This window comes from Pongo pygmaeus, chromosome 19, assembly GCF_028885625.2.
Source record: "Pongo pygmaeus isolate AG05252 chromosome 19, NHGRI_mPonPyg2-v2.0_pri, whole genome shotgun sequence".
NCBI lineage: Eukaryota > Metazoa > Chordata > Mammalia > Primates > Hominidae > Pongo > Pongo pygmaeus.
In genome coordinates this window covers 7092369-7119058 of record NC_072392.2, presented here as the reverse complement: position 1 = coordinate 7119058, position 26690 = coordinate 7092369, and the positions used below count along the sequence as shown (strand labels likewise).

At 54.8% G+C, this 26690-nt stretch overlaps 4 protein-coding genes across 13 annotated transcripts; all 4 read left to right on the top strand.

Moving 5' to 3' along the window:
* The first annotated feature begins 431 nt into the window (after nt 1–431).
* On the top strand, nt 432–8453 carry CTDNEP1 (CTD nuclear envelope phosphatase 1). Of its 2 annotated transcripts, XM_054458103.1 has the most exons (8): nt 432–881; nt 4705–4771; nt 4866–4984; nt 5186–5257; nt 5678–5794; nt 5911–6022; nt 7410–7494; nt 7800–8453. In XM_054458103.1, exons 1-8 carry the CDS (start codon nt 780–782, stop codon nt 7858–7860), a joined length of 735 nt encoding a protein of 244 aa, XP_054314078.1. In that variant the 5' UTR covers nt 432–779; the 3' UTR covers nt 7861–8453. The 2 variants fall into 2 exon arrangements, with proteins under 2 accessions (XP_054314078.1, XP_054314079.1); XM_054458104.1 differs by lacking the exon at nt 5911–6022.
* Nucleotides 8454–8531: 78 nt separating this feature from the next.
* Nucleotides 8532–11575, top strand: GABARAP (GABA type A receptor-associated protein). The gene is made up of 4 exons (XM_054458107.2): nt 8532–9743; nt 10315–10393; nt 10534–10652; nt 11075–11575. Exons 1-4 carry the CDS (start codon nt 9654–9656, stop codon nt 11138–11140), a joined length of 354 nt encoding a protein of 117 aa, XP_054314082.1. The 5' UTR covers nt 8532–9653; the 3' UTR covers nt 11141–11575.
* A 481-nt stretch (nt 11576–12056) lies between these two features.
* PHF23 (PHD finger protein 23) lies at nt 12057–16937 on the top strand. 2 transcript variants are annotated; one of them, XM_063656941.1, is made up of 5 exons: nt 12057–12403; nt 14310–14341; nt 14495–14587; nt 15204–16041; nt 16130–16937. In XM_063656941.1, the coding sequence occupies exons 1-5, from the start codon at nt 12358–12360 to the stop codon at nt 16342–16344; spliced, it is 1224 nt and encodes a 407-aa protein (XP_063513011.1). In that variant the 5' UTR covers nt 12057–12357; the 3' UTR covers nt 16345–16937. The 2 variants fall into 2 exon arrangements, with proteins under 2 accessions (XP_063513011.1, XP_054314076.1); XM_054458101.2 differs by lacking the exon at nt 12057–12403 and adding an exon at nt 12475–12737.
* A 489-nt stretch (nt 16938–17426) lies between these two features.
* On the top strand, nt 17427–26651 carry DVL2 (dishevelled segment polarity protein 2). Of its 8 annotated transcripts, none has more exons than XM_054458094.2 (15): nt 17427–17910; nt 21180–21249; nt 21547–21692; nt 21822–21931; nt 22034–22169; nt 22301–22391; nt 22535–22604; nt 22708–22847; nt 22937–23013; nt 23934–24001; nt 24195–24323; nt 24443–24574; nt 24708–24887; nt 25354–25572; nt 25680–26651. In XM_054458094.2, exons 1-15 carry the CDS (start codon nt 17717–17719, stop codon nt 26126–26128), a joined length of 2211 nt encoding a protein of 736 aa, XP_054314069.2. In that variant the 5' UTR covers nt 17427–17716; the 3' UTR covers nt 26129–26651. The 8 variants fall into 8 exon arrangements, with proteins under 8 accessions (XP_054314069.2, XP_054314071.2, XP_063513005.1 ...); XM_054458096.2 differs by having other exon boundaries at nt 17433–17910; nt 24476–24574; XM_063656935.1 differs by having other exon boundaries at nt 17438–17910; nt 21840–21931.
* The last annotated feature ends 39 nt before the right edge of the window (nt 26652–26690 follow it).

The following is a 26690-nucleotide window of genomic DNA, read 5'->3' as shown; positions in this document are numbered from 1 at the left end:
GAGAAACTTAGTCCCGGTGAAACGAATAGACGTCACCACCGGAAGTAGTGTCAAAGGGGAAGAGGAGGGGGAAAGACAGGAGGAGGGAGTCCTTTGGGCGGTAAAATGGCGCCTGTCAGAGTGGGAAACCCAGCTGCAGAGGCTGCAGCCCCGCTCCCCAGCGGCTAAAGGACCCCCGAGCTCGGGGAGGGGGAGGCCGCTCCGGCCCAGCACTCCGCGCCCTTCGGCTCCCCCTCCCCCTCCTTCCCTGCGCCTTCGCTCTGCAGGCCCGTTCTCCGCTGCCGCGGCCCTTTGCGCGCCGCTGCCCCCGCCCTCCCCGTTCCTGCGGGTAGCCCCCTAGCGCGCCTGCGCAGCGGGCAACTCTCCGCTTCCCCCCCTTCCCCTTCCCCTCCCCCTCCCTTTTCCCTTCCTCCCTTTTCCCTAGCCCCCTCCCCCACTGCCCCCTCCCCCAATTATCCTTCCCCTTCCCTCCTGGTCTCGGAGGACCCCATCCTAGCCCGACTTGTCTCGGCCCGCAACCTCCCCGAAGCCGTCGGTGCCACTCCCAGCCCATGTGGGCCCCCGCGGGCTGCCCACGCCTGTCCCCCAGCTCCCCGTTCCGCTGGGCTTTCCCCTCGCCAGGGGTGGCTTTCTGAGCCGCCCGCTCCGTGCCCCTCTCTGCAGCCTCTCCTGCCACTCGGGGCCCCCGTTCCCCCTCCCGGCAGCGGGGGGCTGCCCCCGGGGGGCTGGCGGAGCTGGGCCGCGGGGGCCCCGGGGCCGGCGGTGCCGGGGTCATCGGGATGATGCGGACGCAGTGTCTGCTGGGGCTGCGCACGTTCGTGGCCTTCGCCGCCAAGCTCTGGAGCTTCTTCATTTACCTTTTGCGGAGGCAGATCCGCACGGTGAGCCAGGGTGGGCGCTGGCGGTGTTGGGGACGTCTGTCCGTGGTGCTCAGGGGTTTTCGGAGTGTCGGGCCTCTGTTTGGGCCTAGGAAAGGAATCCTGGCTGGGGCTTTTCTCGCCAGAGAATTGGGCATCCTAAGCGGGGCGAGGTGGGAGACCCTTGTAATAGAACCTTGCCCTTGGGGGTTTTGATGGGGCTAGATGGGACAGGATTTGGCAACTCTTGGGGGCTAAGGTGGTGGGTGGGGCGCTCTTTAAGAAAGCTGGAGTTGTTGCTAAAGAAACCGAGAGGCGGGGAACACCTGTTTGATGACAGCCAGATCTGTGGATGTGGGCTTGTGAAAGACCCTATTTGGAACCTCGGTGTGTGTTTGGTCCCATAACAAGGGAGAGACAGACTTGTGTGTCAAGGGTGGTGGTGGGTGGGAGAGCATACGTTACAAACAAGGACTGGAACTTGGGAAAGCCCTGGGTGTGAAGGAGAAACTCCTGCGGTTCCCATTAAGAAAATTCCTCCAAAAAGGCTGTGAAAATTTATTTCATAGTGTGAGTGTAGGTATCTGGATTTATTGAAGACTAAAGCAGATGCTTTTATGATAGGCCTTTTTAATTGTGGGAGGGAGTTCAAGGTGGGTGCTGTGCCCACCATTGAAGTTTGGGTGCCCCTGTCAGAGGACAGCGCTGGGCAGTTGTAGGGCTTGAAAATGAGGACGTTTGCTTCTCCAGGAGAGCCTAGCATTCTGAGGGATAGTGTCTGGATGGACCCAAGCATCTCTGGGTCCCCTCCCCCTTAGCTTTTCTCCAAGGTCAGAGGTCCTTCAGCTAACAGCACTTTAAATGAATGTGCTCTTGTGGTCTCACCACCACTCCTCGGAAGGAGTCTGGGGAGAATTTAGTAAGCGGAGACAGGTTCTGGGTCTGTACTGTGGTCTGTACCCCTTAGCATACCTCAATACAATTTGAAAGAATAAACCCAGGTTGGGGCGACCTGGGGTCCAGGGAATTTCCAGAAAGCCCTCAGTGGTAGCGGTGGTTGATTTAACTGATTTGGGAGAATGGGTCTGGCCTTGGGTTCATTCTGTCCTTTACCAGTCTGCTTCCACTTCCTGATTTAGGGTGTGAACAGTACAGGATGGTTGTGGCTGTAGGCAGCAGCGCTATTCCTCCAAGACGAGCTAGGAGCCAAGAAAAATTTAGGGTCAGAGATGCTGGGATATGTGTGGGGCTATCTCCTGGGGTTTTCTTTTCTTTTCTGAGAGAGTCTCACTTTGTCGCCCAGGCTGGAGTGCAGTGGTGCCATCTCCGCTCAGTGCAACCTCCGCCTCCTGGGTTCAAGCGATTCTCCTGCTTCGGCCTCTTGAATAGCTGGGATTACAGGCACCCGCCACCACACCTGGCTAATTTTTGTAATTTTAGTAGAGACGGGTTTTCACCATGTTGGCCAGGATGGTCTCAAACTCCTGACCTCAAGTGATCTGCCCACCTTGGCCTCCAAAAAGTACTGGGATTGAGCCACTGCACCCGGCCTCCTGGGGTTTTCTTTATGGGTTGACTGCTGTCTTCTCTGATGTTCTCGCTCTAACACATCAGTTTTCTGGGCATAAGGAGTGGTGCTTCAGCTCATCCACAGGTTACTTCCAAAATTGCTCTCCTTTGGGCGGCACTGACACCATAGCCTTTTGTCCTCCCTTCCCTTCCAATCTGGTTTCTTTCCCCACCCCGCTTCTGGCAGATGCTTGGAGCATTCCCTACATGCCCAGCATATGCAACCCGAGATAGCAAGGCTGGACACCGGAGCTGTTTCGGACCTCATCATGGCCCATGGAGAAAAGAAGGGCAGATCTTGACTAGGGGGAGAGAGCCCTGTGGGTTTACAAGGGAGAACCTGGTTCTGGTGTGGCTTGGGGCCTAGGTAAGCACTGAAGAGGGTTTATGCCTTTGAAGAAAAGTGTGGAGGAGGGAATTGCCAGGCTTTGTATGGGGAGATGTGCGTACTAGGAAATAGGAGCCCCTAGAGAAGGCCTGGAGAAGCAGAGCTGGAAGGATGAGGTGGTGACGTCCTTGTCCCTTATTCACCTCTCACTTACGGCCCTGACTTCACTCTGGCCTCCTCCAAACCCCACCAGTCAGCCTGGCAGGGGCTTTCCAGTGTTCTTTGCCTCACCCTGGGTACCAGGATAAGGAGACTGTTCAGAGGGCTGAGGTTTTCTGAACTTGTGACTTGGCTAGAAGGGACAGAAGTGGACAGGTGGCTGGTTAAAATAGGCCTGGTGGCTTCTAGCCAGAGGAACTTAGCTGACCTGACAACCTCTGGATTCCCTCATTCTATATTCCCGTTAAGGACCCAGGGATCTCCTCCCGATTCCTACTCCATGTGCACGAGGGAGTCTGAGGCTCTTAGTTCCCAATGTGAGATGATGGTAGTTGCTACAAATAATTCTTGGGTGAAGGTTGCGTTGTGGGGGTCATTTCTTTGTTCAGTTTAGCAGGATAATATCACAGTTAAGAGGGCAGGTTCGGCCGGGGGTGGTGGCTGACGCCTGTAATCCCAGCACTTTGGGAGGCTGAGGCAGGTGGATCATGAGGTCAGGAGCTCAAGACCAGCCTGGCCAATATGGTGAAACCCCGTCTCTACTAAAAATACAAAAATTAGCTGGGCGTGGTGCGCGCGCCTGTAGTCCCAGCTGCTTAGGAGGCTGAGGCAGGAGAATTGCTTGAACCTGGGAGGTGGAGGTTGCAGTGAGCTGAGATCATGCCACTGCACTCCAGCCTGGGCAATGGAGTGAGACTCTCTTCTCAAAAAAAAAAAAAAGAAAAAGAAAAAAAAAGAGGGCACGTTCTTGGGTTGAACTGCATTGGTACAATCCTGGCTCTATCACTTCATTGATTCTACTTTTTTTTTTTTTTTTTTGAGACGGAGTCTTGCTCTGTCACCAGGCTGGAGTACAGTGGCGTGATCTTGGCTCACTGCAACCTCTGCCTCCTGGGTTCAAGCCACTCTGCTGCCTCAGCCTCCCGAGTAGCTGGGGCTACGGGCACGCACCACCAGGCCCAGCTAATTTTTGTATTTTTAGTAGAGACGGGGTTTCATCATGTTGGCCAGGATGGTCTCCATCTCTTGACCTTGTGATCCGCCTGCCTTGGCCTCCCAAAGTGCTGGGATTACAAGCGTGAGCCACTGTGCCTGGCTGATTCTACTAATATTAACTGACCACCTTTGCTACTGTGTTCTAGGCACTGGGAATACAGCCATGATCTAGACAAAATCACATTCTCATGGAGTTTTCATTTTAATTAGGGAGAGAAACAACTTAAGATAATTCCTAGCTGTGTGGCCTCAGTTTCTTTAACCTTAAAACAGGGATAACAGTAATATTAGGGTTGTTTTGAGGATTAAATGAAAAAGGCCAGCGTGGTGGCTCATTCCTGTAATCCCAGCACTTTGGGAGGCAAAGGCAGGAGGATCACAAGGTCAGGAGTTTGAGACCAGCCAGGCCAATATGATTAAACCCTGCCTCTACTAGAAATACAAAAATGAGCCAAGCGTGGTGGCGCACGCCTGTAGTTCCAGCTACTAGGGAGGCTGAGGCAGGAGAATTGCTTGAACCCAGGAGGCGGAGGTTGCAGTGAGCCGAGATCATGCCACTGCACTCCAGCCTGGGCAACAGAGCAAGACTCCATCTCAAAAAAAAGAAAAAAAAAGAAATAATCCTAAATTACATACACAGTACCTGTGGTAAATGTTCATTATGTGCTCCCTGTTACTGTTACTGGGGAAGGCTTCCTTATCAAGGGTTTCAATCCTCTTTTGTGCTATTTGTAGGTAATTCAGTACCAAACTGTTCGATATGATATCCTCCCCTTATCTCCTGTGTCCCGGAATCGGCTAGGTAAGTATGTGGTGGGAAGCCTCCTTTAGGGTGAAGTAGGGGCCAGCTCTGGGCCAGAGGTTGGTCAATATTATTCCTCCCCACTCTGGTTCAGCCCAGGTGAAGAGGAAGATCCTGGTGCTGGATCTGGATGAGACACTTATTCACTCCCACCATGATGGGGTCCTGAGGCCCACAGTCCGGCCTGGTACGCCTCCTGACTTCATCCTCAAGGTGTGTGGCGGTGGGGAGTGATGAAATGGTTCCATCTGTTCCTCTGCCCAAACCTGGACTCCCTTTCCCAGTCCCAGAGCATCTGTCTCCATCCACTGGCACCAGTGTCAGCCTGGAGGAGGGAAGCAGATGGGTGGGGCATTTTCTAGGCCTGGGTTGTGGTGGTCATGACATCCCCCAGCCCATCTTGTTTCTCTGTAGGTGGTAATAGACAAACATCCTGTCCGGTTTTTTGTACATAAGAGGCCCCATGTGGATTTCTTCCTGGAAGTGGTGAGTTTTGGAAAGCTAAAGGGAGCTCTGTAATGAAGGAATGGTTTTAGGGCTCTGGGAATTGGGAGGATTTGGAGGAAGGGGTGAGGAGAAATGGGTAAGAGCAGTTTTCTAGAGGGGCGGCTGTGGAATGGTAGGGGAGTAGCTTTCAGTACTTGGGGTTCATTTGTTGTGCTGATGTAATTCTTTTCCGCTGGCATCTTTCTCTTTTGTTCTTGCATTTCTGAATCTTAAGAGTGTAGGATGCCTAACACTGAGTTTGGAGGTTTGGGCTGGGGGTTCAGAATTTCGTGTCCTCAGAGACATTTCATGTTGACGGAAGGCCTGAAGGACTATGCTGTTGCCCTTCTGAAAGATAACTGTATGTCTAAAGGAATCATCACCTCGTATGGCATCGCCCTCTCCCCCAATCTATTTCAGGTGAGCCAGTGGTACGAGCTGGTGGTGTTTACAGCAAGCATGGAGATCTATGGCTCTGCTGTGGCAGATAAACTGGACAACAGCAGAAGCATTCTTAAGAGGAGATATTACAGACAGGTAAGCTAGAATCCCAGTCTAAGAGTGTGGCTTGGGAGGGAGGCCACCAGGGAGGGATCTGGGTTTGAGGAGAGTATCCTGGAGAGAGGCCTGCTACATGATCCCCTGCCTTCCAGCACTGCACTTTGGAGTTGGGCAGCTACATCAAGGACCTCTCTGTGGTCCACAGTGATCTCTCCAGCATTGTGATCCTGGATAACTCCCCAGGGGCTTACAGGAGCCATCCAGGTACGGGGGAAGATGTTGAGTCTGGCAGGATCAGAACATGGTTCTGAGAAGGTATTTTTGCAGGAGACCTGGGCTTTGGTCCTTGAGAGCTGGGATTCCCTAGATTATCCCTAGTTTGCTGTAAGTCGAAATGCAAGTTATTTTTGTGTTTCAAATGAGATACCATATATGTCCATTTCATAAGTCATATTTCTTGTATCATTTTTTTCGTTTTTAATATTTATTTTTGGCCGGGCACGGTGACTTATGCTTGTAATCCCAGCACTTTGGGAGGCCAAGGCAGGCAGATCACGAGGTCAGAAGTTCGAGACCAGCCTAACAAACATGGTGAAACCCCATCTCTACTAAAAATAGAAAAAACTAGCCAGGCGTGGTGGCGCACACCTGTAATCCCAGCAACTTGGGAGGCTGAGGCAGGAGAATCACTTGAACCCGGGAGGCGGAGGTTGCAGTGAGCTGAGATTGCACCATTGCACTCCAGCCTGGGTGACAGAGGGGGACGCTGTCTCAAAAAAAATAAATAAATAAAAATAAAATTTATTTTTATTTATTTTTTTGAGATAGGGTCTCACTCTGTTCCCAGGCTGGAGTGCAGTGTCATGATCATAGCTCTCTGCAGCCTCGATCTCCCAGGCTCAAGTGATCCTTCTGCCTCAGCCTCTCAGTAGTTGGGACTACAGACGTGCACCACCATGCCCAGCTAATTTATGTATTTATTTATTTATTTTTGAGACAGATTCTCGCACTGTCACCTGGGCTGGAATGCAGTGGCGTGATCTCGGCTTACTGCAACCTCTGACTTCCAGGTTCAAGCGATTCTCCTGCCTCAGCCTTCCAAGTAGCTGGGATCACAGGCGCCTGCCACCACGCACAACTAATTTTTTGTATTTTTAGTAGCGACAGAGTTTCACCACGTTGGCCAGGCTGGTCTTGAATTCCTGACCTCGTGATTCGCCCGCCTCGGCCTCCCAAAGTGCTGGGATTACAGGTGTAAGCCACTGCCCTTGGCCAATTTTTTGATTTTTAGTAGAGAATGGATCTCGTTATGTTGCCCAGGCTGGACTCAAATTCCTGAGCTCAAGTGATCCTCCCACTTCGGCCTCTCAAAGTGTTGGAATAACAGGTGTGAGCCACTGTGCCTGGCCAAGTGTGTTTCAAGTGAGGCACAATGGCAGTAAGCTTGACTAGAAGCATCAATAGGTATGAGATTTGGTGATTACAACTTAGTTTCGGAGCATACATCAGGAAAGTTTTACTTAGGTTGTTGACTTCCGGTAGTGGGAGGCATATATTTTTAATAATAATTCCTCCTTCCCTCCCAGAAGAGAAAAACACCCAGTCTCTCTTGAATTCTGTTTCTTCTCATCTGCATTTTCACCCACCCTAGACAATGCCATCCCCATCAAATCCTGGTTCAGTGACCCCAGCGACACAGCCCTTCTCAACCTGCTCCCGATGCTGGATGCCCTCAGGTAAGGGAAGTGGGCTCTGGACACTTGGATATCTCAAGAAAGGAAGAGATGGGGGATCCTCAGAGGGAATAAAAAACGTTTGTCCTGTTTTAACTCTGTTCCGTTAAGAATTTAACATTTGGACCCAGGTCTTCTGACTTCAAAGCTCACCACTTTAGCTAGCAGGCTGTGAGCAAATTGAACCTATCTAATCATGAATATGGTGATAATTTAGGCCCCACATCTCCGGTGATGCCGCCTTACGTAAGTGTTGTGAGGGTATCAACTATAAGGTACTCTACCAATGCAAGTTATTGTCACCCCAGGTTCACCGCTGACGTTCGTTCCGTGCTGAGCCGAAACCTTCACCAACATCGGCTCTGGTGACAGCTGCTCCCCCTCCACCTGAGTTGGGGTGGGGGGGAAAGGGAGGGCGAGCCCTTGGGATGCCGTCTGATGCCCTGTCCAATGTGAGGACTGCCTGGGCAGGGTCTGCCTCTCCCACCCCTCTCTGCCCTGGGAGCCCTACACTCCACTTGGAGTCTGGATGGACGCATGGGCCGGGGGCTCTGAAGCAGCCTCACTCTTAACTTGGTGTTCACACTCCATGGAAACCCCAGACTGGAACACAGGCGGAAGCCTAGGAGAGCCGAATCAGTGTTTGTGAAGAGGCAGGACTGGCCAGAGTGACAGACATACGGTGATCCAGGAGGCTCAAAGAGAAGCCAACTCAGCTTTGTTGTGATTTGATTTTTTAAAAAAACTCTTGTACAAAACTGATCTAATTCTTCACTCCTGCTCCAAGGGCTGGGCTGTGGGTGGGATACTGGGATTTTGGGCCACTGGATTTTCCCTAAATTTGTCCCCCCTTTACTCTCCCTCTATTTTTCTCTCCTTAGACTCCCTCAGACCTGTAACCAGCTTTGTGTCTTTTTTCCTTTCCTCTCTTTTAAACCATGCATTATAACTTTGAAACCAAAGCAGCCTTAGTTCCTTCTTTGGGGTTTTGGGAAATGAAGGGAGGGGACTTTGTTCACATTCACCCTGTCCCCCGCGCAGAGGCGGAAGAGACTGCTGTTGGACTCAAGGGGCAGCGGGAAAGGTGGTGTTGAGTATAGGGATACAATAATGCGGACACCAGATGCTTTGGCGGGAAGGGCCGAGTGACAGGATGGGCGCGCTGGTGGGGAGTGGAAGGATACCTTCGGAGCAGCAGACTACAGAAGCACGAAAGAAGAAACCTGGACGACCAAAGGGCGTAGAGCTGGAAAAACTTCGGGCTTCGTCCGGGGCACTGACATGGACAGGTTAAGCGGGCGCTGCCCCCAGGCGGTTGGCGCCCCGACCTCCGCTGTCCGGGAAGGCGTCGGTCCCCCTCCCAGCTGTCGCCCAGCCTCCCCGGCGCCCTCCCAAGCCGGCCCTACTTCGCGCACCCGCCACGTGACGCTCCGCCCTCTTTGAGATCACATGATCTAACTCAGAAGCCCTGCAGTGTTCCTCCGCGCTGGCGTAGTCCCTACCTCTCCAACCTCCTCTCCAGTCCCTATTGGTCTACTCATTCTTGGCACTTAAGCGTTCTGTACATCTCTCCAAACATCTGTTTTCTTTTTGACCTCTTATTTCTGAAGATCATCTCCGCCACTTGGGTACTACTTTGTTTTGGTGTCAACGGCCGCCTTCAGCGTAGCAACACGGTTCGTGAATAGCTAACCTTGTAATTGTCTCTGATGTTCTTCTACGTTGTTAACGAAAGGAACTTGGAGAACCAAGTCTCGTATGATGATTACCATCTTTTACTCCTCTTCACCCCCAGCTTCCTTGAGGGGAAGGTTGGGGAACAGGTTTAGAGCTATTTTCGATGAGCAAAAGCCAACCGTTTTTGCTACGTCGCCTGCGTAGCCCACAAATTGATTCCAAAGCGATTACGCTAATGGCGTGAGGGGCCGGTCAGTGGGTGGTGCTACGCTAGCAGCGTTAGCGCCGCTGAGGTAGTGGCGTAGCTTAGCGGGGGGGGGGCAGTCCCCGATAGTCGGGGGCGGGGTTGGTGAATAGGGAAGTGGCGCAAATTCGTGGATCGCTCCGCTGAATCCGCCCGCGCGTCGCCGCCGTCGCCGCCGCCCCCCGTCCCGGCCCCCCCGGGTTCCCTCAGCCCAGCCCGGTCCAGCCCGGTTCCCGGGAGGATGAAGTTCGTGTACAAAGAAGAGCATCCGTTCGAGAAGCGCCGCTCTGAGGGCGAGAAGATCCGAAAGAAATACCCGGACCGGGTGCCGGTGAGGACAGTAGCCAGGGCCGAGGGCGCGGGACGCTTACGCTGACGCCACAGCCTGGCCTTGGATCTGGGACAGGCAGCGTAGGGATCAGGCTGCTGGCTGTGGTGGGGTTGGGAGCGAGCCTGAAACTGCTGTCCTTGGGACCCAGGATGAAAGGAGTGGGGTAGTGGTGGATGTGGGGTTGAGAGGGATGTGGACAGGAGAGAGAAACCTTAGCATTTGCGTGAGTGGAGGCCTTAGAGAGTTTGACAGCCTGAGCTTCAAATGGTCATCCCCCCAGCTAGCTAAGGTTGCGAGATTGAATCACCAGTCGACCCAGACAAGTCATCTCCGTCTGATTAAGATAGTTGTTTATGGTGACGCCCTATTGGGGGATGGATTCTGGATATTTAAATGAGCTCCAGTCAGTGAGGTCAGGATATCTGGGACCCAGTGCTGCACCGCGTGTACAAAGACAAAGAGATGAGTCTGGGGTAGATTTAGGTACTAGGAATATTGTTTCTTGAGTTCTTGACAGGTGCAGCTTCGGGGCTGCATTCCTTCTGTCTCCTAATTTTCATCTCTTTATCAGGTGATAGTAGAAAAGGCTCCCAAAGCTCGGATAGGAGACCTGGACAAAAAGAAATACCTGGTGCCTTCTGATCTCACAGGTGGGAACCTGACCCAAGACTCAGGCTTGCTTCCTGTGGGTGGGAGTGCAGTCTCTGCGGGAGGAGGCCTCACCTAGCAGCTGTTCTTTTGAGGGCATTTTTGACCTCTGTGACTTTCTTGCACCTTGTATCTTTTGCAGTTGGTCAGTTCTACTTCTTGATCCGGAAGCGAATTCATCTCCGAGCTGAGGATGCCTTGTTTTTCTTTGTCAACAATGTCATTCCACCCACCAGTGCCACAATGGGTCAGCTCTACCAGGTATGGTGACTGGGAAGTGGTGGAGGCTTTGGAGAGGAATCTGGGAAGAGCGTGAGGGGAAGAAAGTGTTGTTACATCAGTAGTTTTGGACTAGCTTCCTGGCTTGCCTTAAAGTTTCATAATAGCCGTGGGTTGGGGGTTTGGACAGAACAGTAGGAGTAGAGAGAAGGAAAGAGAACAGTGAGCTAGAGAAACCGTCTGTTCGGGACTCTTCGCAGTCCCCCTCCCCATTCCAAAGCAGCAGAAAACAGTTTGAGGCCTTTTTGCCCAGGACTGCAGAGATTATACTGCTCGTGTGGTAGGCCTTGGAGTCAGTGAAGGAGTCGGGCAATGGTTTGTGGTTCTAGAAGAACGTGTCTGGGTCATGGTTGGTTTAAGTAACTGGAGCCCAGTTGCTGAACAGTTTTCTGCTTTCATCCCAGGAACACCATGAAGAAGACTTCTTTCTCTACATTGCCTACAGTGACGAAAGTGTCTACGGTCTGTGAAGCTGCTGCCCCTGAGCTGGAGGGGGGTCTCATTCTACAAAGAGAGAGGTGGCCCCCCTTTCTTGACCTCCTCCTCCTTCAAGCTCAAACACCACCTCCCTTATTCAGGACCGGCACTTCTTAATGTTTGAGGCTTTCTCTCCAGCCTCTCTTAGGAGGGGTAATGGTGGAGTTGGCATCTTGTAACTCTCCTTTCTCCTTTCTTCCCCTTTCTCTGCCCGCCTTTCCCATCCTGCTTTAGACTTCTTGATTGTCAGTCTCTGTCACATCCAGTGATTGTTTTGGTTTCTGTTCCCTTTCTGACTGCTCAAGGGGCTCAGAACCCCAGCAATCCCTTCCTTTCACTACCTTCTTTTTTGGGGGTAGTTGGAAGGGACTGAAATTGTGGGGGGAAGGTAGGAGGCACATCAATAAAGAGGAAACCACCAAGCTGAACTGAATTTTGCCTTGTGTTGCTCCCCTCGTCCCGCTGATTTTAAGTCTTTCCAAGGTGTCAGTGGGTTTCTGTGGTGGGGAAAGAAGAGTATTGGGTACAAGCTGGAGGAATAGAAGTATATTTTGGTTTATTCTGTTCATGTTGGGCTTTTCCCTGTCTGCAAAAAGAGGGTGCTTTTGTTGTGATGGAATGGAATACTGAGGATCATTTCTTGAAACTTTAGTTTTATGACACGCATGTGAAACTAAATGTTAAAAATGCTCATGTAAAAAAATTTTTTTTACTGTGGGTTCCTGTGGAGAAAGTTCCGATGTACCTGCTTTAGGTGAACATCCACATTTGCTAGAACATTCTAATTAAGATATTTTCATGTGTGCAAGCTAGTAAAACGGCTGTTCTCAGTTGCATGTCACTTGGCTAGACTTTTGCCGGTGTGTGGGATCCGGCAGAGTGGAATCAGGGAGGGAGAAGACTGGGAGGGGGAGCCATTATCGCCAAATACTTCAACTCCCAGCAATCATTTCTCCGGCAGGCCGGAAGTGGGGCGGTCCCCCGGGGGAGAAAGAAGCTGCAGAACGAGGCAGTATGGTGGCCGAGAGTTCTAATCCCTTCTTCCTCTTCTTTCTTGGTCCCGCCCAGCCTACATCTCCCAGGGGCCTGCGCGCGCACTTCCGCTCTCTCCTCCGACTCCTGGTCTCCCCGCCGCTCCCCGGGGGAGGGGAGCGGCTTGGTGCGCCTGCGCCAGTCTGTGGCTTTCTGGGAATCAAAGTTCCGGAGGTTCATGCGGTCCCTTTTCCGCTGTTCCCGGACGGACTACAAAACCCTTGGTGCACTGCGCCTCGGCGCCGGCGGGGGGAGGAGGGAGAGAAGAGGAGGGAGGGAGGAGAGAGGAGGAGGAGGAGGAGGGAGCAGGCGGCCGGCGGCGCGGGGGGAGGGGGCCCGGTCCGGGAGTGCGGGAGGCAGTGGTAGAGGGAGGTGGCGGCAGCGGCTAGCGGACTCGAGTCTCAACCGGGCTGAGGCGGACACTTCTGTGGAGCGAAGCAGTGGGAGCATCGAGCACTAGAGGCGGCACCGGGATCCCCGGCTCCGGGGAGGGGGGCGCCGGACCGGGAGGAGGGGAGGGGGCGATGCTGGAAGCCATGGCGGAGCCCAGTCCCGAAGGTGAGCTCTCGACCGGCGCGGAGCGCTGAGCCGGCGGGGGGCGGGCGAGGAATCAATTGGCAAACTTGGAGGTCGAGCCCCGGAGCCCAGCGGGGGAGTTTGGGGAGGGGGTCGGGAGGCTGGCACTGGAGGTGGGAGAGCGACGAGTTGAGAGACCTTGGAGAAAGAGGAGTGGGAGACTGGGCTGGGGTAGTTGGAGATCAGACGGTGTGGGGGTGCGGGGGATAGGAGCTTGAAACCCGGAGCCTCGGGGGTTAGGGCCCGAAAGGGCCACCGGCAGATTGGGGCCCTGGAACTGGAAGGTTGGGGGAATCCGGTGGCCGGAGAGTTGCTCAGGAGGGAGGACGTAGAAGAGGCTGAGTGAGGGGCCCGGTAGTTCGCCGAGGTGGGGTAGTTTGTAGCGGTGGTACTGGAGCTCCGAGTAGTTGCCGCCGGAGAATGCCCGGTGATTGTCGGAGGGGTGGGCAGATAGTTGTGGGGAGAAGAGGGGGTCTGGGTATTGTCTACGGCAGACGGACCTGTACCGGGGGGTAGTTGTGGAGAGCGCGAGCCAGGAAGCGAGGCGAGCTGGGTAGTTGTAGGGGGTGGTGGGGCGGGGTGGGGGGGGGTTAAGACCGGCGACTTGGGGGGGGGGTAGGGTTGGTCCGCGAGGGTTAAGAGCCTGGGAGTTGCTGAGGGTGAGGGGGGCATCGGCGGCAGCAGCGGTGGCTGCTGTGGAGAGAGAGAGTGGCTGGTTGGGGGGGAAGGGGCCAGAGTTGAGGGGTCCATAGCCTAGTAACTGGGTGGTGAGTACGGGGGCGGAGGGGGGGCGGCGGCCGGAGAGGGCTCGGAACAGGGCCGGGGGGCCCGGTGGGGAGCCCGAGAAGCTCGAGACGGGGAGGGGCCAAAGCCCCGGATGGGGGCGGAGGGACGGCGAAATTGTGGGGAGCGCGGTATGGGCGGGGGGGCAGGTGGGGCCGCGTCCGGGTTAGAGCTCCCGGGTCTGTCCCGGCCGTGAAGTAGCGTTGGATGCGTGTGCCTGTGTGTGTTTGGGGTGGGGGTGAGGGGCGCGCCGGGCCGCGTGCTCGAGTAGAAGGGGCCGGAGGGCGGGGAGCGGTTCGGCGTGGTCATCCTGGACCCTGGGGGCCGGCGGGCGGCGTGTGCGGTCTCGGAGGGCCCGAGGCGGTGGAGCGCGGCCGGGTAAGAACTCGGGGCTCCGGGCGCGTGTGAAGGACGGGGGCGGCGGGCGGCGGCCCGGACGCGGCCCCGGGAGCGGTACGGTGGGGTGGGGCGCTGAGGGATCCAAGTAGACTGGAGTCGAGAGAGACCGTGAGTTGGGGGGGCGGGGCGCCGGGCCTCCGGTTGGGGGAAGGGGAGCGCTATAGCGAGGCCTCAGAGGGCGCCGCGCCCAGGCTCCGCCCCTCGCGGGGCGGAAGGGGGAGCCGGGGCGGATCCAACACAGCTGGGGGCCTGCTGGCCTGGCAGAGGGACCTGGGAGAGCAGGGGGTTCACTTAGGAACAACGGGATTTAGAGGGGGAGTTTTACACAGACTGTTTCCTAGTGTCTTGACTCAGCTTTTATTGCTTTTCCAGATCCACCTCCGACTCTTAAGCCAGAGACTCAGGTGAGGTTTGCCTTACCTTTGCAGCCTAGTAGCCCTGCCTGACAACGCCCCCCGCCCCCCTTTCCTAGACGCCTGACTTAGGGACTGGGTCTCTGGGAATGCCCTTCTTAAACTGTGTGGCTTTCCATGTGATCCATATCTTCTTCCTTTCAGCCACCGGAGAAACGGCGGAGAACAATTGAGGATTTCAACAAATTCTGCAGTTTTGTTTTGGCATATGCTGGTTACATTCCCCCTAGCAAAGAGGTAGGGGCAAGAGAATTACTGACTTGAGGCTGGTGTCGTGGGACTATAGAGTGGCTGTTGTTCAAACAGAACTGTATTGCTTTATAGAAGGAGGCCTCTAGAAATTATATGTAAGACCAGGGAAGTTGGAGACTCCTAGGGCTGTGGTAGGAAAGCTGGTATGCGGGGAGTGGATGGCCGGGATAGCTAGCTTGAACAGCAGTGAAAAGGAAGGGGGATTTGGAGTCGCTGGTCGAGATTTTGGCATAGTCTTGAGGTGCTGTGAATGGAAGGTGTTTATGGATAAGTTTTAGGGAGATGAAAATGGTAACAAATGAGGCTATACAGAAAAAGAGCTAAGGACATACGGCTCTGGTCTGGGCGATACAGTGTTCCACAGGCCCTGGGCAGGGGCAGCGGTGAGGTATCAGACTTGAGGGTAGAGGTAACACGGACTGGTCAAGAGGACATGCTGATGGGAATTGGGGTGGGGAGAAGTTTTTGGAGTACAGTGGGATTTAGTGGTTGAGGTAGGACATTTTGGGGTAAATCCAGTCACTCCTTCTCAAGCTGGGTTTGTGGAGGGGCTGAGATGACACTGGGGTTCTGCTGATCCTGGTCTCTTCCCCCTTTTAAGGAAAGTGACTGGCCAGCCTCTGGCTCCAGCTCTCCATTGCGAGGAGAGAGTGCGGCCGACAGTGATGGCTGGGACTCGGCCCCCTCAGATCTTCGAACCATCCAGACTTTTGTTAAGAAAGCAAAGTCATCCAAGAGAAGGGCAGCTCAAGCAGGTCCCACCCAGCCAGGACCCCCAAGGTCCACTTTCTCTCGTCTGCAGGCCCCCGACAGTGCTACCTTGCTTGAGAAGATGAAGCTCAAGGACTCTCTCTTTGATCTGGATGGGCCCAAAGTGGCATCTCCTTTGTCCCCCACATCCCTGACACATACCTCCCGGCCCCCTGCTGCTCTTACCCCCGTGCCCCTTTCCCAGGGGGACGTCTCCCATCCTCCTCGAAAGAAGGACCGAAAGAACCGAAAGTTGGGGCCAGGAGCTGGGGCTGGCTTTGGGGTGCTTCGGAGGCCTCGGCCAACTCCTGGGGATGGGGAAAAGAGATCTCGAATCAAGAAGAGCAAGAAGCGGAAGTTAAAAAAGGCAGAACGGGGGGATAGACTCCCACCTCCTGGGCCTCCCCAGGCACCCCCCAGTGATACAGACTCTGAAGAGGAGGAGGAAGAAGAGGAAGAGGAAGAAGAGGAAGAGATGGCAACAGTGGTAGGGGGTGAAGCCCCAGCCCCTGTGCTGCCAACACCCCCCGAGGCTCTTAGGCCCCCTGCCACAGTGCACCCTGAAGGAGTCCCTCCTGCTGACAGTGAAAGCAAGGAGGTGGGCAGCACTGAAACAAGTCAAGATGGAGATGCCAGCTCCAGTGAAGGCGAGATGCGGGTCATGGACGAGGACATCATGGTAGAATCAGGTGAGAGGTTTGGGCTGGGGCGAGGGGTTTGAGGGTGTTGTGGATCCAACAGCTCAGGCAGAATACCAAACAAACCTTCTTTTCCCAGGTGATGACTCATGGGATCTGATCACATGTTACTGTCGAAAGCCCTTTGCAGGGCGGCCCATGATTGAGTGCAGCCTGTGTGGGACGTGGATCCACCTCTCCTGTGCTAAGATTAAGAAGACCAACGTCCCTGACTTCTTTTATTGCCAGAAATGCAAGGAACTGAGGCCAGAGGCCCGGCGGTTAGGGGGGCCTCCCAAATCTGGAGAGCCCTGATGGCACCAACTTTAGCCTGGAACTTCCAAATGACAACATGATTTGGGAACTGAGCCTCAGGGTCCTCAGCCTATCCCCTGGAGCTTGGATACTGTCTGCACTTCAAGGCAGGAATTCCCAAGGGAGACTTGTTTGAAAATGAGTGTCTCACTTTCCTACCCTATCCTTCCTCCCCACTCTGTGGACTTGAATTGAACCCATCACGGTTGGGGACGGGAGGCTGGCTGTGTCTCCACACATAATCTGTCTCTTGGACCTGCCACCATCTCTTTCTGGGTCAGGATTGGAATTGGGATGGAATGGGACAGTTGTCTATAAAACTCTAGTGTAAATATTAGCAATCCCCTCCCTCATCTTTTCTTCTATTTCACTCCCCATTTATTTTCTTCTACACCGGTTGTATTTTTAATTTTGGACTTCCCCTATTGGGCATGGCAGCTCAAAGGTGGAGTACTAGAGCCTGGCCAAGCGAGGAAGGAAAGCAGAAAGGTGACGATTCTCACTCACCTCTTTTGTTTTTAATAATATTGGCCGCTGTTTGTACAGACAGCCTGCGTGTTGTAAATAAAGCAGAGTGGGCTCTTTTGTGTTTATAGCCCTCACTGTCCTGCTCGGGAGGGAGGCTTTGGTGGCTGAAGACTAGCTGGAGGTGGGGCTGAAACTCACCTCTCAAAGTCCAATCTGAAGATAGCACAGCACTGGGCCTTTCCCACCCCAAGACACTCGAGTAAGCCACCTTAGAGCTTTCATTGTATTTGGCCCTCCCCACTCGAGTCTAGGAACCCCCACAATCCCCACACCTTCACTCCCTGCACGCACACTCCTGCGGGTCAGAGTTGCTTCGTGCTCCATCCTGGGTGGGGTAAAGCGGGGTGGGAGCCGATGGTCCGCTTCCTGAGGGCACAGGCCAGCTTAGCCTGGGTGCTCCGAGGACCTCGGCTGGGGTACACGTTTGGGGGCTGGGAGACCGTTGCTGAAGGCAGCGATCATGTGGCGGGGGCACTAGGCGGAGTCAGGCGGTCACGTGATTGGGAGGGGATCACGTGACGGAGGGCGGCTGAAGAGCGCGGGGTGGGCGCCTTTAAGTCACGTGACATGAGGAGAGGTGGGCGGGGACCTGGAGGACGCTCGCGGCGTCGGCCTCGGTGGCGGTGGCGCGCGGCGGCCGCTGAGACCTGGGCTTTGAGTCGCAGCCCGCGGCCCGCCCCCCGCCGCCACCCTCGCAGATCCCTGCTTTTTTCCCTTTGCTTCTCTCCCGTACTGGGTCAGTCCTGTCCGCGCTCGCGCGTCGGTTTGCGGGTGTGCGCAGGCGCGGCAGGGGCCATTAGCCCCTTGGGTGGGCGGTGGAGCCCGGGAGCGCGCGGGCGAGACCATGGCGGGCAGCAGCACTGGGGGCGGTGGGATTGGGGAGACGAAGGTGATTTACCACCTGGATGAGGAAGAGACTCCCTACCTGGTGAAGATCCCTGTCCCCGCCGAGCGCATCACCCTCGGCGATTTCAAGAGCGTCCTGCAGCGGCCCGCGGGCGCCAAGTACTTTTTCAAGTCTATGGATCAGGATTTCGGGTGAGCGCAAGGCCTATATAGGACTGACGGGGGCTTTGCTAGAGTGGATTGGGCGACGTGGAGGGGCACACATCTACTTTGGGCCACACTGGGATTTTCTGGCCTATGGTGGAGCAGATTGTACTATGCTGAGGTAGGTTGACTATCCCAGGATGGACAAGGTTATGCTTGGATAGATTGAGGCGCACGGACAGACTAGGATATCCTAAACCAGATTAGACAAGATTAGGCTCTACTGCAATAGGTGGGGGCATACTGGTTTATTTTGGAGTATTCTAGTCTGTACTGAGTAAATTGATCCATTGTCTGGTTGTTTAGTACGTTCTCAGGAGTCCTGTAACGCCTGTAATCCCAGCACTTTGGGAGGCTGAGGCGGGCGGATTACGAGGTCAGGAGATCGAGACCATCCTGGCTAACACGGTGAAACCCCATCTCTACTAACTAAAAATACAAAAAATTAGCCGGGCGTGGTGGCGCGCGCCTGTAGTCCCAGCTACTTGGGAGGCTGAAGCAGGGAGAATCTCTTGAACCTGGGAGGCGGAGGTTGCAGTGAGCCGAGATCGCACCACTGCACTCCAGCCTGGGTGACAGTGCGAGACTCTGTCTCAAAAAAAAAAAAAAAACTTGGGCCATTATGGACTTGTATTGGTTAATCCTGGTTTCTCTTGGGGCAAGACTTGGTTTCACTGGACCACTCGGTATAGGGGCAGACAAGACTGTTGGGGCCTGTGCTAGCACAGGCAGCCGTATTGGGATGTTCTAGTCTAGATTGGTGCAGACAGCTGCGTGTGGGGGCATTGTAGTCTGTGCTAGAATAGATTGGGCTATCCTAGGGTAATTTGGGACATTCAGGGCTATCTTGGACTAGATTGGCGTGTAAATAATGCAGAGAAAGCCGTTTTGTGTTTATGGTCTTTGGGGCTGAGCTCTCTGGGTCCTCAACCTCTGCTTTTTTTTTGGAGACAGAGTCTCGCTCTGTCGCCCAGGCTGGAGTGCAGTGGCGCATTCTCGGCTCACTGCAAGCTCTGCCTCCCGGGTCCACGCCATTCTCCTGCCTCAGCCTCCCAAGTAGCTGGGCCTACAGGCGCCCGCCACCACACCCGGCTAATTTTTTGTATTTTTTAGTAGAGACGGGGTTTCACCGTGTTAGCCAGGCTGGTCTCTGACTTCTGACCTCGTGATCCGCCCGCCTCAGCTTCCCAAAGTGCTGGGATTACAGGCGTGAGCCACCGCGCCCGGCCCAACCGGGCGCTTTTTTGAAGGCAGGCTGGATTAAGTTGGGATAGCATGGGTTTTAGAAGAACTGAACAAACTGGACTCTAGCTAGAAAGATGTTTGACATGGGGATGCTGATACTATCTTGGGAGTTATCTTGGCTTTAAGTCAAGGTTTTTCTAGTTGTCAGCAATGTAATCTTGGACAATTTATTTAAATTTTGTGTCTTGATCTCATCTGTGACATGGAGAAAATCACAGAATGAAATGGTTAGTGCACGTGTGTGTGTGGCACATGGGAAATTCTTGGTGAATGGTAATTGTCATTAGCATGGAGGCTGACTACTCTATAAAGTAGGTTATGGTGATACAGAATAATTTGCCTCAGAGTGGACCAAGCTGTGCTGAGATTGTGTTATGTTGGGAAGAATCCTACATTATGCTGAGACGGGTTGGTAGTGACTGGGCTGTGTTGTCTCATTGACAGCAAATGGATTATGTTGATATATATCCTGGCTCCCATGACCATATTAGGCTAACGGGTTAATTAGACAAGGTGTCCTAATTTGGGGCTAAGGTTGTGTGTGGAAAGAGAGAGAGGAACAACTAGGGCAGAGAGCCTGATGCTTTATACGTTTATTCGTTTAGTCGACAGTATTTGTTAGTGCTTAAGTGTCAGTGTGTGGTGTGTGGCTAGGACATGGTGTTGACCAGAGTAAGTGTTCATGATTTGATGTCGTGGTAAAGAAGAAGGGGCAAGTCCAGTCCACCACAGGGAACCCATTGGAGAGATGACCCCAAGGCTGGGCTTTGGGATTTGTCAGGTTGAGCAGATTGCTTCGTGCAGAATTTTGTGCCCAATGAGGCACAGGGGAATGGGAACCCCAGCTTGCCCTCTCCTTGGGAGCTTTCAGTCTAATGAGGAACTTCCATTGTTTGTTTGATCTAATGGGTGTTTTTTTTGTTTGTTTGTTTTTTGTTTTTTTTTTGAGGTGGAGTCTCACTCTGCCCAGGCTGGAGTGCAGCGGCGCAGTCTCAGCTCACTGCAACCTCCGCCTACTGGGTTCAAGCGATTCTCCTGCTTTGGCCTCCAGAGTAGTTGGGATTATAGGTGTGCACCACCATGCCTGGCTAATTTTTGTATTTTTAGTAGAGACAGGGTTTCACCATGTTGGCCAGGCTGGTCTTGAACTCCTGACCTCAGGTAATCTGCCCACTTCGGCCTCTCAAAGTGCTGGGATTACAGGTGTGAGCCATTACGCCTGGCCTCTAATGGGTGTTTTTACTCAAGAAAGGACAGTCTTCTAGAAATGAATTAGAGAAAACTAAAGGAAAGTATAAGAGTAGAGGCTTTGATAAGGACCAAAGCCTTTTTCGGAAGGTTTTTTTTTTTTTTTTTGAGCCGCCCAGGCTGGAGTACAGTGGCGCGATCTCGACTTACTGCAACCACTGTCTCCTGGGTTCAAGCGACTCTCCCATCTCAGCCTCCTGAGTAGCTGGGATTATAGACACCCACCATCATGCCCGGCTAATTTTTGTATTTTAGTAGAGATGGGGTTTCACCATATTGGCCAGGCTGGTCTTGAACTCCTGACCTCAGGTGATCCGCCCACCTCAGCCTCCCAAAGTGCTAGGATTAGAGGCGTGAGCCACCGTGCCTGACCTTTTTGGAAGGTTTGTAAGGAACAGGGGTGGGGTTGAGAGGAGGCTACCAGCCAGTCTCGTTAGATAGGTATCTTAGGCAGCTGCATCAGCGTAGGGGATTGCCTTTGAAATTGGACTAAGAGGTTTGAGTCAGACTCAAGGAAGTCTTTGGAGCAGCACTGTGCCCCTGAGGGTGCGTTAGGGAGAGGAGAAATAAGGAAAGGGGATTGAGTTTGGAGATTTCTTAGGTGTCAGAGTGCGTTCTTTCAATGTAAGAGAAGACCTGAACAGGGCAGGAGAAAGTCAACATCCTGCAGCCAGGTGAAGACTGGGGGAAAGTTTGGTGGGGGTGGGGGTGGGGGTGGGGGTGGGGATGCTCCAACTCACTGACTCTACCTCGTCTCTTGGCAGAGTGGTGAAGGAAGAAATTTCAGATGACAACGCCCGCCTCCCCTGCTTCAACGGAAGGGTGGTATCCTGGGTAAGAGGTTCTGACACCGAGGGCCAGGTCCCCTCAGCATTGCCAAGCTCCCCCAAGCCTCAGTCTGTTTCTGTAGCCTCCCCAGGCCAGGCGTTAGCAGCCCTGGCTCTTTACCTCCTGTCTGTTCGGAGAGCCGGCGAGAGGCCCTCAGCCTTCTCCTTCTGGAGTCTCTAATACTTGCTAGGTTTTTTTGCTCTTCTCCAGCTCTCTGAGACCCTTTCTCATTCTTTCACTTACTGCCACCTGTCACACTTTGATTCCCAGGTGAACCAGTGTTTATCATTTGCACCCTTCTAGCTGGTGTCCTCAGATAATCCCCAACCCGAGATGGCCCCTCCAGTCCATGAGCCTCGGGCAGAACTGGCGCCTCCAGCCCCACCTTTACCCCCTTTGCCACCCGAGAGGACCAGCGGCATTGGGGACTCAAGGCCTCCATCCTTCCAGTAAGTCCTTCAGATTCCTGACTGCGGGGGTGGGAGGTGAGGAGGGAACCCAGGCCTTTGGTAGGGGACGCCTAGGATCCGGAGCCCTGTTCTCCTGATGTGGGTTGGAAACCATCTCTGCCTGTTCAGCCCTAATGTGTCCAGCAGCCATGAGAATCTGGAGCCTGAGACAGAAACCGAGTCAGTAGTGTCACTGAGGCGGGAGCGGCCTCGCAGGAGAGACAGCAGTGAGCATGGCGGTGAGGGGCAGGCCTGGGGGCCGGGAAGGGCTGGGCCAGACCCCAGCCTTGGTGGGGTGAGCAGGGGGAAGCTTGGCTCCTGAGCTTCCTGTCCATATGCAGCTGGGGGCCACAGGACTGGTGGCCCCTCAAGGCTGGAGCGCCACCTGGCCGAATACGAGAGCTCCTCTACCCTCATGACCAGCGAGCTGGAGAGTACCAGCCTGGGGGACTCGGACGAGGAGGACACCATGAGCAGGTGTGGCTCCGCACAGCTCTCCCCAGCTCACCCAGCCCCGTCTCTCGTTCTCCAGTCCATCCTCTTGTTCTTTCTCTTGGCCCCATGACCACTTTGGCCTACGTTTGTTCTCCTTCCCAACCTCCTGGCAGGTTCAGCAGCTCCACGGAGCAGAGCAGTGCCTCCCGCCTCCTTAAGCGCCACCGGCGGCGAAGGAAGCAGCGGCCACCCCGCCTGGAGAGGGTGAGGGCTTCCTACAGGAAGGCTGGTGCTGGGAGAAGGTGGGGCATGGGCTTTGGTTTGGGCGGTGCCAGGACACCGGCAGCACCCCAGGGTTGACCCTGGGTTATTGAAGGGCACTCTAGCTCCTTCTTTTCCCACCACAGACGTCGTCCTTCAGCAGCGTCACAGATTCCACAATGTCTCTCAATATCATCACAGTCACGCTAAACATGGGTATGGGGAGAGCCTGTGGCTAGGGCGTGGGGAGGGCCTGGTCTCTAGGGTTCCGGGCGTCCTGTGGCTGGGGCTCCTGTCCTCACATGGCCTCTCTCCACAGAGAAGTACAACTTCCTGGGTATCTCCATTGTGGGCCAAAGCAATGAGCGGGGAGACGGAGGCATCTACATTGGCTCCATCATGAAGGGTGGGGCTGTGGCGGCCGACGGGCGCATTGAGCCAGGGGACATGCTTTTGCAGGTGTGCTGGGGTAGGGCCGCAGAGCTGCCCTGCATGGGGGCCCTCAGCCTCTCCCACCGTGTCTCTGACCCACTTGCCCTCGCTTCCAGGTGAATGACATGAACTTTGAGAACATGAGCAATGATGACGCCGTGCGGGTGCTGAGGGACATTGTGCATAAGCCTGGGTGAGTTGCGGAGCGGGTTGCAGGTCCTCAGTCCTCTTTTTTTTTCTCTTTCATGTTTTGTTTTGGAATTTTAATAAGTACTAAGACAGCCGGGCGTGGTGGCTCGCGCCTGTAAACCCAGCACTTTGGGAGGCCGAGATGGGTGGATCACCTGAGGTGAGGAGTTCGAGACCAGCCTGACCAATGTGGTGAAACCGTGTCTCTACTAAAAATAGGAAAATTAAGTGGGCATGGTGGCGCACGCCTGTAGTCCCAGCTAGTCAGGTGGCTGAGACAGGATAATCACTTGAACCCCGGGGGGTGGAGGTTGCAGTGAAACGAGATCACGCCACTGCACTCCAGCCTGGGCGACAGAGCAAGACTCCATCTCAACCAAAAAAAAGTGCTAAGACATAACGTTCAAAGTACGTGAAACAAATGCACGACGTAGCAAATAATACTAGAGTGAATATCCATGTCACTGCCACCTAGACCATCAAATAGGAGATAGCTGATGCCCTGGAACTTCCTTCTCAGATGTCCCTTCCTGCTCCCAAATGCCTCACCGCCCCAGGGGTAGTCACTCTCCTGACTTCTTCGGCCATCACCATAACAAAGAAAAGCTTTGCCTCACTGGATAGTTACCACCCTTGCATGTATCCTTGAACACCGCGGTTTCGTTTTACCTGTTTTTGGACTTTCTGTGAATGGAATTGTACAGCGTGTACTCTCTCGTCTCACTTGGCAGTATGTTTTTAAGAGTTTTCCATGTTGATGAGTCATCCACATTGTGGTGCTTTCCACCCTCACCTTCTCTAGCCCAGCCGTGATGTGCTTGCTTCTCCCTCTTTGTGTCTCTTAATCCATCCTTGCTTCAGACCCCCGCCCTCCTGAGGCCTCCTCTTCCCCTGCACCCTTGACTGGACTTCTCTTCCCCATAGCCCCATTGTGCTGACTGTGGCCAAGTGCTGGGATCCCTCTCCTCAGGCCTATTTCACTCTCCCCCGAAGTGAGTGACACTCAGGGAGGGGCCTGAAGTTGGGGGTGGGGGCTGGCTAGGAGACTGGGGCCGGGCCTGTGGTCATGGGGAATGGGTGGGAGGAGGGTCCAGGCAGAGGTGGAGCAGGAGGCTGAGTCAGGGAGGGACTGGGCTGGCTTTTGGGGACTGAGAATGGGTCATTTTGGTGCCATCTTTGTCCCAGATGAGCCCATCCAGCCAATTGACCCTGCTGCCTGGGTGTCCCATTCCGCGGCTCTGACTGGCACCTTCCCAGCCTATCCAGGCTCCTCCTCCATGAGCACCATTACATCTGGATCGTCTTTGCCTGATGGTGAGCCGCCAGCCCACCTCATCCCACCCTCCCAGCAGAAGGCTGTCCCGCAGTGGTCTGACCCATTGCCCTTGTGGGAGTGATCCCTGACCCTGGTTCCCCGTTGTCTCCTCTGCCAGGCTGTGAAGGCCGGGGTCTCTCCATCCATACAGATATGGCATCGGTGACCAAGGCCATGGCAGCTCCAGAGTCTGGACTGGAAGTCCGGGACCGCATGTGGCTCAAGATCACCATCCCTAATGCCTTTCTGGGTATGGCTGGGTCCTGGGCAGGTGGCTGAGAAGGGGAGGAGGAGGTGACCAAAGCCAGGAATGGCACAGGCAGAGGCGAGAGCAGGAGTTGGAAGGAGAACCTGAGGCCTTTTTCCACTGTGGGTGCTCCCAGGCTCGGATGTGGTTGACTGGCTCTACCATCACGTGGAGGGCTTTCCTGAGCGGCGGGAGGCCCGCAAGTATGCCAGCGGGCTGCTCAAAGCAGGCCTGATCCGACACACCGTCAACAAGATCACCTTCTCTGAGCAGTGCTATTACGTCTTCGGAGACCTCAGTGGTGGCTGTGAGAGCTGTAAGTCCCCCTGCCCCAACTCAGGGAGTGTGGCTTTGCCTGCCTTGTTCTGCCTCTCCAACCCTAGACCTAGCCCAGAAACCGCAGCCAGGGCCACCATGGATGGTCGAGCAGCGTGTGTCCCGCACTAGGTCCTGCACTGGCCGAGGATGGGGGCTGACGTCCACCCATGTGCGGCTGGACAAGCCATGTGCCGCCGGACAAGCCATGTGCCAGGTGCAGGACTGTGTCCACCGGGGGAAGGTGCACCTCTTACCTGAGTCCCGCAAAGACGTGGGTAGTGGCTGTGCTCCTGCTCTCATGGCAGAAGTAGGTGGGAGTTTCCTGTCAGAGACCCTTGTGAACCCGTTTTGAGCTCCATCGTGGGTGGGTCTGGGAGAACTGTTGCCAGTTCCTCTCCATTCGGTGTCTTGGGGCCCTAGCCTCTTGAAGCAGTGATTTCTCCGTCTCTTCCGTCGCTTTCCAGACCTAGTCAACCTGTCTGTCAATGACAACGATGGCTCCAGTGGGGCTTCAGACCAGGACACGCTGGCCCCTCTGCCTGGGGCCACCCCCTGGCCCCTGCTGCCCGCTTTCTCCTACCAGTACCCTGCGCCACACCCCTACAGCCCGCAGCCTCCGCCCTACCATGAGCTTTCATCTTACACCTGTGGTGGGGGCAGTGCCAGCAGCCAGCACAGTGAGGGTGAGTCATCCCCACATACCTGTGCGGCCAGCATCTGAGGGTGGGTGAGAGGGGAGCCAGGGAGGAGCCCGGGTGAGGACTCAGTTGCCCCTCCCCTCCCTCCACAGGCAGCCGGAGCAGTGGGTCGACACGGAGCGATGGGGGGGCAGGGCGCACGGGGAGGCCCGAGGAGCGGGCCCCCGAGTCCAAGTCCGGCAGTGGCAGTGAGTCCGAGCCCTCCAGCCGAGGGGGCAGCCTTCGGCGGGGTGGGGAACCAAGTGGGACTAGCGATGGGGGCCCTCCTCCATCCAGAGGCTCAACGGGGGGTGCCCCTAATCTCCGAGCCCACCCAGGGCTCCATCCCTATGGACCGCCCCCTGGCATGGCCCTCCCCTACAACCCCATGATGGTGGTTGTGATGCCCCCACCTCCACCTCCAGTCCCTCCAGCAGTGCAGCCTCCGGGGGCCCCTCCAGTCAGAGACCTGGGCTCTGTGCCCCCAGAACTGACAGCCAGCCGCCAAAGCTTCCACATGGCCATGGGCAATCCCAGCGAGTTCTTTGTGGATGTTATGTAGCCCACTGTGGGGCCAGGCTGGGCCTGGCGCTCCTGGTGTGTGACTGGGTGTCCTGGCCATCACGTGCTTGCTCTTACAGTGCCTGGGCTCAGCCTACCAGCTGCTGCCTTACAGGAGATTGTGGCCACTGTGACTCTCACCAGCAGTGCCTGGTTCCTCCCCCTTCCCTCAGGGGTACACAAGGGACCTTTGATTATTTTTAGCTTTGTTTTTTTATAAGCCTTTTTGGGGGTTAAAATAGAGTTTCTTACATTTTTGGGACTTTTTAAATAGGTGTTTCCTCTTTTATATGAAGAATTCCTGTCCGTTGGGCCCCTTCTAACCCCAGAATGTGACCTCCTCCTCCAGTTACCCACAGCCCTGCCCTGTGCAGGGTTGGGGGTGGTCAGCGGTACCCTGGGGTTAGGCATCCTAGACAGCAGCCTGAGGAAGCTGGGAGATGTGGGCCATGTAGCTGCCTTTGTTACTCTATTTATTTTAGTCACTTGTATAAAACACCAAATAAAGCAATAGAGGCAAACTCCCCACGCCTCTGGCTCCTTTCTTTGGGAGGGAGGCAGGC

Excerpts from the sequence above, each read along its gene's own strand:
- CTDNEP1 (XM_054458103.1), top strand. The coding sequence starts at position 780 with ATGATGCGGACGCAGTGTCTGCTGGGGCTGCGCACGTTCGTGGCCTTC. Across the intron at positions 882-4,704 it reads TGCGGAGGCAGATCCGCACG|GTAATTCAGTACCAAACTGT; the intron begins GTGAGCCAGGGT and ends TGCTATTTGTAG. Across the intron at positions 4,772-4,865 it reads TGTGTCCCGGAATCGGCTAG|CCCAGGTGAAGAGGAAGATC; the intron begins GTAAGTATGTGG and ends ACTCTGGTTCAG.
- GABARAP (XM_054458107.2), top strand. The coding sequence starts at position 9,654 with ATGAAGTTCGTGTACAAAGAAGAGCATCCGTTCGAGAAGCGCCGCTCT. Across the intron at positions 10,394-10,533 it reads GGTGCCTTCTGATCTCACAG|TTGGTCAGTTCTACTTCTTG; the intron begins GTGGGAACCTGA and ends TATCTTTTGCAG. Across the intron at positions 10,653-11,074 it reads CAATGGGTCAGCTCTACCAG|GAACACCATGAAGAAGACTT; the intron begins GTATGGTGACTG and ends CTTTCATCCCAG.
- PHF23 (XM_063656941.1), top strand. The coding sequence starts at position 12,358 with ATGCGGTCCCTTTTCCGCTGTTCCCGGACGGACTACAAAACCCTTG. Across the intron at positions 14,342-14,494 it reads CTCTTAAGCCAGAGACTCAG|CCACCGGAGAAACGGCGGAG; the intron begins GTGAGGTTTGCC and ends TCTTCCTTTCAG. Across the intron at positions 16,042-16,129 it reads GGACATCATGGTAGAATCAG|GTGATGACTCATGGGATCTG; the intron begins GTGAGAGGTTTG and ends TTCTTTTCCCAG.
- DVL2 (XM_054458094.2), top strand. The coding sequence starts at position 17,717 with ATGGCGGGCAGCAGCACTGGGGGCGGTGGGATTGGGGAGACGAAGGTG. Across the intron at positions 17,911-21,179 it reads TCTATGGATCAGGATTTCGG|AGTGGTGAAGGAAGAAATTT; the intron begins GTGAGCGCAAGG and ends GTCTCTTGGCAG. Across the intron at positions 21,932-22,033 it reads AGACAGCAGTGAGCATGGCG|CTGGGGGCCACAGGACTGGT; the intron begins GTGAGGGGCAGG and ends GTCCATATGCAG.